The sequence below is a fragment of the Ochlerotatus camptorhynchus genome, unplaced genomic scaffold (genome assembly GCF_037179485.1).
Source record: "Ochlerotatus camptorhynchus isolate MF236.1 unplaced genomic scaffold, CSIRO-AGI_Acam_v1.1 ptg000220l, whole genome shotgun sequence".
NCBI classification, from domain to species: Eukaryota; Metazoa; Arthropoda; class Insecta; order Diptera; family Culicidae; genus Ochlerotatus; species Ochlerotatus camptorhynchus.
Window position 1 is genome coordinate 5,619,183 of NW_027040710.1, and position 12,132 is coordinate 5,631,314.

General features: G+C 41.3%; 2 protein-coding genes across 8 annotated transcripts in view; one reads left to right on the forward strand and one right to left on the reverse strand.

Moving 5' to 3' along the window:
- Nhe3 (Na[+]/H[+] hydrogen exchanger 3) overlaps nucleotides 1–12,132 on the forward strand; it is an 84,146-nt gene that overhangs the window by 49,102 nt on the left and 22,912 nt on the right. The window lies entirely within an intron of this gene.
- LOC135703678 (serine protease 53-like) lies at nucleotides 7,996–10,525 on the reverse strand. The gene is made up of 7 exons (XM_065224957.1): nucleotides 10,491–10,525; nucleotides 10,340–10,426; nucleotides 9,814–10,018; nucleotides 9,585–9,749; nucleotides 9,082–9,509; nucleotides 8,445–9,025; nucleotides 7,996–8,391 (listed from the first exon to the last, which is right to left on the reverse strand). Exons 3-7 carry the CDS (start codon nucleotides 9,981–9,983, stop codon nucleotides 7,996–7,998), a joined length of 1,740 nt encoding a protein of 579 aa, XP_065081029.1. The 5' UTR covers nucleotides 9,984–10,018; nucleotides 10,340–10,426; nucleotides 10,491–10,525.

A 12,132-nucleotide genomic window follows, 5' to 3' on the forward strand; every position in this document is an offset into this window, starting at 1 on the left:
AATCAATACACTGGGGCATTGTAATACTCTATGCGGTACAGCTTGACCATCCACGAGTATTTGGCTAATGAAAATGTAGCATTCAATCAAACCCGTTTTCCCTACCGCATTTTATTCGCAAGCGTTCGCTAATATACACACTCGTCTCCTCCCAATCATGTGTGTCTGTACCGCTCCAGCTTCTCAGTATCAGTAGATGATGATCAAACACAACAACGATAATTAAGCAAGTTAGGCCTAGTATGCCATGATTATGTTTTTCAGTGTGGGTATGAATTGGAGAGGATATAGTATAAGAAAGGATCGGACTGGCTGGTGTTTTTTTTAATTTTTAACTAGTTCATTTATTTACTAGGCTCAGTCGTGTGTGACATTTTGCGGAGCCAAAATCAGTAATGTTTGATTTACATTTTAAATAGCAGTATTTCTAGGTTAGTATTGGGTACCAATTACTCGTGGCGGGCTCGAGGTTAATGGGTAACAATTTCAATTGGAAGGATCTAGGTAGGAAACTGGTTTCTGAAGCCTCCTTCAGATACTACTCTCGGACGGTTGACCAAATCCTGACTGGGCAGTGGCAAGTAGCACAGGAACAGGAGGATAATAAGACTGGGACACAATGGCGGGAAATTGTTTGGAAAGGAGGGGATAGTCACATCAAACTCTAACATCAGACAAACAAAGGAATTCGTAGATCACTTGCATGTAGGGAAGATCACGTGTTCCCAATACATCTCTTACTTCACGGAAGGGTTGTCTACCTCGGGCCACTAGGGTATCCAATAGTCGTGCTCTGGAGGCGTCATTACCCGGGCAATACCAAACTGCGTGATCGATGTCATCATAACCGGTTCTGCACCTACATATATTGCTGTCAACGAGGTTTATTCTATAGAGATGTGCGTCTAGCGAGTAGTGGTTGGACATAAGTCTTGACATCACTCGAATGAATCCCCGACTTACATCCAGACCTTTGAACCACGCTCTCGAAGAAACATTTTGAATAATGGAATGTAACCACCGCCCAAGAGAATTATTTGTCCAATCGTTTTGCCAACAACAAGAGAACTCTGACGTACTAATGGGAAAAATTCATCATGTGAAATTCTTCTATCATAAATCTCGCCTTGTTGTGCGCCCACCTTTGCGAGAGAGTCTGCCTTCTCATTGCCTGGGATTGAGCAATGTGAGGGGACCCATACAAAGGTAATCATATATGATCTTTCGACCAGCAAACTCATCTGCTCCCTTACCTTTGAAAGGAAATAAGATGAGTGCCTACCTTGTTTCATCGACCGAATAGCCTCAATCGAACTGAGACTATCCGAGAAGATGAAGTAATGGTCTATGGGCATATCGGAAATCATCCCCAATGCGAAGTTGATTGCTGCTAGCTCAGCAACATAAACGGAACAAGGTTCCTGAAGTTTCCGAAAGGCGGTTGAGTATTCATTGAAGACGCCGAAGCCAGTGGATCCATCAATGCGTGATCCATCAGTGAAAAATCTTCTATTGCAATTGACTTGTTGGTACTTTTCAGCAAAAATGCGGGGAATTGAGATAGGTCGAAGTTGATCTGGAACTCCTTGAATAGCCTGTTTCATGGAGAGATCATAGTCAATGGGGGAACTTTTTTTTTTTTTTTTTTTTTTTTTTCTTTATTTTAGAGATTTTTAGCCTGAGGCTAGTTCATCTCTTCAATGGGGGAACTGTAGTTAGTAAAGCATACACGAGAGGGGTTATAGCAAGGAAGGCTAATATCCGATGACATATAATTGAGATAGATTCGCACGAATCTAGACTGGATGCTCAATTCGAGCATTTCTTCGAAGTTTTCAATCACAAGGTTGTTATTGACACTACATTTAATCAATATTCTTAATGAGAGCTCCCACAAACGGTTCTGCAGGGGTTTTACGTTCCAATTTGATTAGGTGGCTTTTTCTTGCCGAGAGGAAGCAAAAAGAGCCATACTCAAGAACTGAAAGAATAGTCGTTTTATATAGTTTAATGAGATCTTCCGGGTGAGCACCCCACCATGTCCCAGAAATTGATCGTAGAAAGTTGATCCTTTGTTGACACTTTTGTTTCAAATACGTAATGTGGGTACCCCAAGTGCATTTTGAATCAAACCAGACTTCAAGGTAGACTGGCTGGTGTTGAGCCAAACGAACTGTCAAAGCTAGAGCCAATCGAGCAGCGCCTATCTTGATTGCATTGGCAGCGTTGCTAGAAACAACCTAGACATAGGTTACAAAGGCAGTTTTTTTTAATCCGCTTCCCTCTTATACTAGACACTCTTTAGTATGAACAATTTATGTAACAATTTATAAATTTCGGAGATATCCGGTGGTTGGCCTAAAGTCTCCTATCCCCGTGATGGGGCTGCCGTCTTAGTTGTAGCTTCCTGGGAAGAGCATTTCTTATTCAGCTACTGGATGCTAGTCAGACGCTGTTTGAGTCGCACCTCCGTTGCATTTCCTCTACCGCCGTGAAATCCAACACGGCTCTCGGGATCGATCGCATATCAGCAGATATGCTCAAAGCTGATGCAATGCTATCCCCACAAATGTTGCATCAACTATTCTGTAATATCTGGAACACCACGACTGCATGAAGGGCGTCTTAGTGAAGGTTACTAAGAAGGGGGATCAGCAGACAGGATTCCGTGCCGGAAGATCTTATGTGAACCATATTGTCACGCTCTGCATCATCCTGGAGCAGGTCAACGATCCCCTCTATTTGGTATTCATTGACTACGAATAAGCTTTAGACCGACTCAATCACGAAAATCTGTGGGGCGCCCTGAAACGCAAAGAAGTCCCGGATAAAATCGTCAACCTCATCGAAGGGCACGTTCTGTTGCCCTATGCGCGTCAATTATAAAATTTCGAGGTATCACTTCTTTGACCATTAACTGTGCATAATTTTCTTATTGGGAATAAGTTTAAGAGTTTCTTACAACATGGAGAAAATTTACATATGACACTAGTAATCTAATTTGATCATAGAAAATACATTGATTTTTGTCAATTTAGTACACGTCATGATAAAAAACATGCCTTTTTATTTTCATTAGTCAAAATTTATTTTTATATTATACGTATTCGTGACACTAAAAATTCTAGAGATAATTTCAACGTTTTTCATACTTTTCTTCTGCCGATAAAAAAAAATCGTTTCTCGATAATATAATTTTCATTTTCTGGCTTAAAACTATGGTATGATTGGATTCCCGGAATTTGTTTTACACGAGTATAACGGGTTTTTATTTTCCAATCCATTGTTTTGTAATCTAGTTCTGAAAAGATCTCTAGTGTAGAGGGAAGTAGTCATCAGTAAGATAGTTTTTGTTCAACAATTTTTCAAATTTGTTCGATGATACCTACAAACAAGCCCTTGACTCCATTTCAATGGTATAGGTCTCTCTTAGCTCAGTCGGTATAGGTGCAGCTATAAAGGTGGCTGGGTTCTATTCCCGGTCCGGTCTAGGATTTTTTCGGGTTAGAAAATGTCTCGACTTCCCTGGGCATAGAGTATGATTGTACTTGCCACACAATTATATTAATGCAAAAATGGTACAGGCATCGAAAGCTTTCAATTATTAACTGTGGAAGTGCATCTACAAAGAATACTAAGTTGAAAGCACGCAAAGGTTAATTTTTGTCTCATTGTTCCTCACTAGGCAGGCCTTGAACATTGAGATACATGTTTAATTATGGTTCAAATCGTTGCTTTTGTAATTGAGTAATTCGTAGGTTGCATACTCGCTACTGAAATGTGCCGAATGAAGTGATCGTCCAGCTTGGAATGCAGGATATTCGGATAGGGTCGATGCTGCAAGTGTAATTGCCCAAGCATCAGGCTCAGCGCTACAACATGCACCTCGACGTGAACTCCAATAACGATGGACATCACGAATCCGATGGAGGTTCCTCCTCTCTTTCGATACGACAACGGCAAGCCGCAGGAACGTAGAGCTTGTATACCTTAGAGGACGGAATACAGCACTTGTAAGAATTTCACTCTCTTGAAGGTTTCAGTCGTTGAATTAGCTTTAGTAATTTTGAAGGGATCAGAAATATATCCGGAGAGCTTTGAGATTAGGGCGTAATTGATTTTGTAAACAAACATTCCAATCGCCGATTTATCGCGAATTAAAACTCAATCTTAAAAACTAATAACACAGACAGGTAGAGGGATGATTCTAATTTGATTTGGTATAGTTTGTTCGCGAGATTGAGCTTTCATTCATGAGAAATCGGTGTTAGACGTGTTTGTTTACAAAAGCAATTGCCAGGGAAGGATACAAGTCGTACAAAGCCAACCGGCACATGATGCAAAATTCCGTGGCCAAAAAGCGTGCAAAACTCTTGTACGACCGTGTTTTGACGAAACAAAAAGGTTGCAGTTTGATCGATGACGAAACATTCGTCAAACTTGATTTTAAGCAGCTTCCCGGACTGGACGTGAGAATGTGCCGGGAAGATTCAAGTTCGTGTTTGCCGACAAGTTCTCGAAGAAGGTCATGATTTGACATGCGATTTGTAGTTGTGGCCTCGAAACATCCTCGACGATGACATCCCAAGTTTACATCGAAGAATGCCTGAAAAAGCGTGTATTGCCGTTCATCCGCAAGCATAGGGGCGAGGTATCTTTTGACCCGATTTGGCCAGCTGCCACTACTCAAAGGTGGTTATGGAGTGGTATGCTGCCAACAAGATCGATTTTGTCCCCAAGCTAAAGAATCCTCCGAATTGCCGGGAATTTCAACCAATCGAAAAATACTGGGAAATTTTTTAGATATGACGACCAGTCATATTATTATTATTATTAATATTTATTAACGACACTTTACCATCATCGTGGCATTCGTGTCGGGACCAGTCATAGGAAAGCGAGAAAGCTATGGAAATTATCGTTTTTTTGTTTGCTTTATGATTTTCTTAGAATTGTACGCATCCGGCCATTTGTTTTTCGGTAAATACTCAAAAACGGTTAGAGATACCACTCTGAAATTTCCACCAGTGAAACAAAATAAATTTTCAAGTTGAATAAATCTAGATAGAGCTGGAATTAGGGCGTAACAGCTTTTGTAAACAATGACTTCTCGCGATGATTTCTAGGAATTCAAGGCACGCCCACGCAAACCAACTAAACCATCGGGTAGGGTAAGTCTTCTCCTATCCGATGAAGATGATGGTTTTGCATGGGCGAGCTGTTACGCCCTATTTCCAGCTCTATCTAGACATGTTGTTGAAATGCTGAACCATTTCCTCTTCTCCAACTCTGAAAATCGTTCTCGTGTAACAAAACACTTTGATTGAATGTAATAACTCAAGGCGGAAGTAACTGATGATTGTGGAAACTAGTTATTAACCTGAGACAGAATAACTCAGCAACCAGCGGCAGTGACACGTGTCATACCTGCCCGGTAGCCTGCAACCGAAAGAGCCATGTTTCAATATGGCTCAAATCATAAAATTATTGTTCGACCACACCTTAAATGATATTTGAGAGGTCGTGTGGTTTATCGAGTATGGAAACGATCATAAATTACGTCATGCTTTTAGAGGCGGGATGTGTGGAAACCGTGACGATCCATACAAAAAACGTCACAAAGGGAGAGGGCTTGAAAATGGGCCTTTTGTGTGACGTAATTAACTGACGTTCCCTACTTTTTATCCTTCTTACAAAAACTGGAGATCCCACAGCACCGAAGATTTCTCAATACCATTATTTCGATGGTTTCATGCGTGTTATTCACTTGCATGTATACTTCTTCGTAATTAATTTTTATACTTCCATCATATTAGTGATTCAAATGTACCGTTGGTATGTTTGATGAAAAATAGTAAAATAGTGGTATCCAACACAATTTAATCTTCATCACTTTTGATTATAAAACCTTATTACTATGCGCTAGTAAGAATTTCATTGCATGTGCGTTTTGTTGTTGAGATTAAATAATATATAATAATAAATAATCTTTTAAATAACAAGAATTTTGAACACTTTTATGATCAAGATATTCCCGTTGACTCACTGGTCCTGCTGTCTTAGTATTGACTACTTTCCCCTGCTTTCGAAACTGGTTTTGGAATAGCCAATGTGTAAAGTTCATTTGCCATTGTTATGAGATGGCTTTGTAAACTTGCTTATGCAGCGCTTCTTTTTAATACTCCTCCCAATGCATCACATGGACCTTTACCAGGGCATGTGACGAAATAATTCCACTCCGCATTAAGACCGAAATCAACCAATGTTTATTGAGCAAGTGCAGATATTTTTGAAAATCATATCGTGATATGAGTTCATTTTTATCTTGAAGGATCTTGAACACCAATTTCACATTTTGATGGTAAATGCACACGCACACGGTATGCGTACCGCTCGTACCTGCCGGACTGCAATGTTTAGGGCGGTTGCTCGCGATCATGGAAAACCTGATTTTCATTGCGGGATATTGCTCTTTAAAAATAGCATATGTTTCTTGTAAATTACACAGCACTAGCCTGCGTTGCAAAAAAAATACCTTCATTCATTATTCGTTAGGGTAGGCTATGGCGTTCTTATCACGGTATGTTTCAATTATGGGCTATGGAATTTCTATAGGCCTAATTGAAACATGCCATAATTGGAACACATCATAATTGTAACATATAGCCATAACTGGTACATATACCCTATTGCATATTCCCTTTTCTAGGACACGCACGACTTATTTCGTCATTATTGTTAAATTTCGAACACGTAAATGAATCTCTTCTTCTAAAGAAGCTCCGCTCAGCTTTCTCCCTGGTGTGCCTTTTTCCACTTGGTGCTCGTTTACTCGGACAGCCAGGTATCGAGAAAATTTGTTTTTTTTAAATAACTTTACAAGTGAGTAAAGTAGTAAGAATCCGAGTTTTCTATAATGTGTCCTTCAGTTGTTGAATGATCTCATCGTCGTTGCTAGAAGGTACATTTTCAATAGTGCTGCCGACTGATTAAAAACTGATTGTTGTTCATATGCTGAATTGTAGGGACCATATGTATGGCAATTTTGGATTGTGAAGTTTTATTTTGAACAGTCGTCTTTCATTGGCTATTTTTGGCAGCAATTCCATTACAAGGAACTGCTGTCATCCAATTTTATTCTTTTCTCCGCTGCACGATTTTGTAGTTCTGGGAAAAGTTTTCTAGCAGACGCACCAGTTATCCACTTGAGGGCAATGCGATAATACGTAAGCACTTAGGAGGGGTGTTAGACGAATCAATTTTTTCTGCCTTCATCCGTAAGCCGAAGTGAATCCAATGACGTTTCAATGTGTGGACGGCATTGAAACTCGTATGGCGGAATAGCCATCAAGAAGTAGTGTTATATTTTCATTTCGTTTTATCAAATTTAACGGTGTACATCGCAATTGAAAGAGGATTTTTGTGAGACCTATTTTAATTGATGAGAGGGCGAGTCTCTGGAATGCGGAACATCCTAATAGAATGAGGCTTCTTGTGAGAAGAGCAATATGTACGATTTACCTATATCGAAAACGAATAACTTAGCGGCACCGGTGGTGTACTGGTAAGCGTGATTGTCTCTCACTACAACGGGCCTGGGTTCAATCCCTATCGGCGCCGTCGTGATTTTCTGAGGCATAAAATCTCTGATGGCGCCCTCCTTCGAAAGGGAAGTAAAGCCGTTGGTCCGCGGTCCATGGGTTGATGGGTTGCTATTCCGGAAGTTTGCCAATACAGTGCTACAAAAGATTGAATTAGCTAGCAAAAGCCACATCAAACAATCCAGTAAAGTTATCAAAAAAGAGAAAAAGGAATCCATTTAGAGAAATAGTAGATTATGAACGGTAGAGTTATTCTTGTTCTCAGTATTCGCTATCAAAGAAATTCCGAAACATGTTGAATCGGTTGAATGAACTGTTAAATGAAGATCGATTTATTTCATTAGTGCAGATGGACAATTAGTAGTGTTATATAGTAGCGCTTATCGAATAGATCCTAACCATTTCGGCGTCTTGGGGATGTGTTCTCAAACCTTCGTGGACAGCAGATTACCATCTTCCGACGGTGATAGCTGCAAATAGTCGGTTTCACCCATCCTTGTTGATAACGTTCAAGCTCCTCTCTGCATTGTAGCGCCGCCCGACAGTGACCCCGTTTATTGTCGAAAGTTACGCAGGCAGAACCTTCTTCACGCACCAAATGTTCTGCTGATTCTGGTTCACCTTGGTTGGGAGCCCAGCTACGATCTAGCACAAACTCTTCGATCCAGCGTATATTGCGGTCTAAATCCAAGGTAATCAGAGGACTGAACGATCCCCCGTCCCGTGCCAGCACATTGATACCATATAGAACCGATTCATCCGCGCTGAGTAGTGGACCTCCGATGTCAGCCTAGAAATAGGGATCTTGAGAGTGTATAATATTATTTTGATTCACGAAAATACCTCTGCCAATCCAGGCACCATGTTATAGTCCGCTTTGTAACAGCTTAAAGATTTCCCCAGGAATTTGGGGAGTTTTTCGGCATATTCTGGCCATTTGATGATTTCGTCGTTTCCGCAGATTGCTTTAGCGGCGAGAAATATTTGAAGCTTCGGTTCGAGTCCTTCCTTCGGTAAGCGAATTGATACTGAATTGTTCGGTGCTACAAAGGCATCTATCGCACTAGTATAGGGTAAACATGGCGGTGCTATGATATCTGAGTCGCGCAGATACTTCTTCAATCTTAATAATGCAATGTCGTTGTAAAATCGACCCTGTTCGAATTTGCGATGCACTTGGATATCTATAATTCGGTTGCGTTGCCCAAGAATCGAAATTGCAATTGGATGCTCTCCTCGAGAGTTGTGAGTACAATGAGCAGATGTTACAACAGTATTGTAGTCTATGAGTGTACCGCCACACTTAGGTTCACCCGAGGGATTTTTCCAGTGAAGGTAGACTCGACTGAAATACGAACCGACAGCTTCGTACTCCTGACCAAGTTGCTCCTGCACCAAGTAGTTCTCGTAGTTTTTAACGCATGCTAAAAAGTAAATATAGTGAATTCTATGGCATTGAATAGTTCTGCATCATTCATACTTAAAGGATCCAAAGATTCCTTGACGACTGATTCAATCCACTTGATATGTGGAGCAACCTTTTGATACACGCCATAAATACCGAGACCACAAGCACTTCCAAACGAGGTAACTCCCACGAGAAAAGCCACCTTCCGATGGTACGTCCGAAGTGTCGTTTGTAACGGACCTCCGGAGTCTCCAGGACAGGTATCACTGTGGGCTCCAACTGCACACAGCTGATCACCGGTAATTCCTTGTGGCAATCTTCTATCGCTGGGATAAGATTTGACACACATTTCATGATCAGCAGGAGAAAGTGTAGCCTTCAATAGATTAGGGCTGGTGTCTTCAGCGAATCCAGTCGCTCCGTACCCTGCAACGTCCAGGTATGCATAAGGAAAGGTTTCCTCATGCCACAAACATGCTGGACAGACTCCCGGCGTTAAACTTAATAAAAGAGAACCAACATGAGGTAATAATATTACACTGACTAACCCATATAGGCCAGCCATTATCACTTACATAACATCTCTGTCTAGCTCAATCAGTGCCAAGTCAAAATACTTTTGTTTGAATGAATGTTGTGGATGACGTATCGTATCTTTCACATTGAACTGTTGAGAATACCGATCATCATCACTCGATGCAAGATCAACGTCTCCTAGTCTGACAACGGTTGGAGTTTGTCTATGACCAAATTTAGAAATCGATTAGTCATACAGTTGTTTACACATGATTACACAACTCGTACTCGTTTTTCTGCATACAATGAGCGGCCGTCAATACAAAACGCTTCGTAATCAATGAACCTCCACATCCCCAATCTATACCTTTGTCCGCGTTGGTCCATCCGACAACGGCCATGTGTGGAAATTCGGTTTCATTGGCCTTGGTTCCACCGAAAACGGCCTTCTGATACATTTCCACTCGCCGGTCATGGAATCGAGAGTGACAATCTACACAGCTCACATAAAAAAGTATTATTAATTCAATTCTGCCACCTGTTATTGTTGCTGCTATGTCTCATGGGGCCTCCCTTAGCTCAGTCGTTAAAGGTGCAGCTATATGTCAAGAGGCCATGCTGGAGGTAACTGGGTTCGACTCCCGGTGCGATCTAAGAATTGTTCGTGTTGGAAAATTTCTCGACTTCCCTGGGCATAGAGTATGATTCTACTTGCCACACAATAATACTAATGAACTGTACAACAAAATGAATGGAAGTTACCCTGCCAGTGGGGATGTAATAAAGCCAAAGAAAACAAAATGTCTCCACATACCTGCCAGATCTAAACGATCGTAGTAATCCCTCGGGATCTTCCTGGTGAAAATCAGGTCACTGATATCCAATTCATCTTCTAAGTGACCTGTATCAACGAATATGCTAATTAGATCAATTTCAATTAAACTATGTAAAGGTTATATCCCTACCGAAAACTGGACACAGCACAAGCACAACCAACCAACAAGAGTTCAACAACATGTCTAATCGACGAAAAGCGGCTAGTTAAGCTACCAAACAGGTTGCTGTTGTTGATTAAGTTGTGCTATGCGAATATTACTTGTGTTGAAAGCTTTCTGATAGGTATTGTACTCCTTCTGAACTATATTCACTTCTCGCGACGGAGGATAATGCGTGGATAGCTCAACAAAACAACTCCGATAGATGATGATTCATCTGATTTAACCCGATCTGTAGGAATGCGTTTTGAATTTTAGCAAATTAAAACAAATAAATCTTTGTATTGTGTGTTCCATTTCATGTACTGTTTGCCAAAAGAATCCTAAGATAAATATATTTCGTTTTACTTTCTTCAATATTGATACGTAGCTCGGTTTTGTTATGTTTGTTGTAAGGTCATGATCATTCGGCCTTAGCATCTTTAATCAAATTCATACCATTTATTTGCTTTGTCTTCGTTCTATGGTTGTGACGAATGTTTTTTTGTTTTCCCGTGTGGAACCAGTCTTCTGCAAAGAGTTGTCTTGAAACTAATACCAAGACTGGTTTCGTTGTTAATTGTTTTTATTATTATTGGGTATATTCATAGGCTGTTAAATCATTCACAGGGTGTCGACTAAAGGGTGTCCACGATGAAATTGCCACACACAAAATTGATTCGCAAAATTCGAGTTTTCATCCGATTGCCATCAAATTTTCAGGGATTGAGAAATAACTATTAAACTTCATTTTACCATTTTACTCGTATTTTATTTACAGTCCATACGCAAATGCCCGCACCTTGGCCTTAACCCCGGCCATAAGATTCTGCACAACCTGTGAATCAACCGTTTTTTGCATGTAAACCCATACTTTCTTCAGTTCCTCGACTGTCTTCACTACCTTAGGTCGTTTAAGAAGGTGCTGCTTCATAATCGCCCAGTACTTCTCGATGGGGCGGAGCTCCGGAATGTTGGGAGGGTTGAACATTTTCGGCACGAAATTGACCTTATTGTCCGCATACCACTTCAGCACGTCCTTGGAGTAGTGGCATGAGGCCAAACCCGGCTAGAAGATTGTTGGGACGTTGTGGGCCTTCAGGAGAGGAAGCAGCCGCTTCTGGAGGCACTCTTTTATGTACACCTGTCCGTTCATCGTGTCCTGGGTCACGAAAGGTGCACTCCGCTTCCCGCACGTGCAGATGGCTTGCCAAACCAGGAATTTCTTCGCAAATTTGGACATCTTCTGAGTGCGGACATGCTCCGGAACGCTGAACTTATCCTTGGTCGTGAAAAACAGGTTGCCGGGGATCTGTTTGAAGTCGGCCTTCACATATGTTTCGTCGTCCATGATGCAGCATTCAACTTTCATCAGCATGTTGAGGTACAACTTCCTGGCACAGGTTTTGGCGGACTTGTTCTGCTTCTCGTCGCAATTAGGGGCCTTTTGTACCTTGAACGTTCGAAGCCCAGCCTTAGTTTTGGCCTTCTGGACAAAACTTCGGCTTAGGTGCAGCTTCTTAGCCACATCCCTAACGGAGGCGTTCGGATTTCGGTTGAAGGCCCCAACTACGTGGTTGTGATTTTTGGTGTTGTACGGAATACTTTTTCCTTCACTTCTGGGCTTCCGATC

What these genes read in the sequence shown, in the direction of transcription:
- LOC135703678 (XM_065224957.1), bottom strand. Translation starts at nt 9,983, where the DNA reads ATGTATCAGAAGGCCGTTTTCGGTGGAACCAAGGCCAATGAAACCGAA. An exon ending in CATTGTATGCAGAAAAACGA is followed by an intron (nt 9,750 to 9,813) that starts GTACGAGTTGTG and finishes ATTTGGTCATAG; the next exon opens with ACAAACTCCAACCGTTGTCA. An exon ending in GAGCTAGACAGAGATGTTAT is followed by an intron (nt 9,510 to 9,584) that starts GTAAGTGATAAT and finishes TCTTTTATTAAG; the next exon opens with TTTAACGCCGGGAGTCTGTC.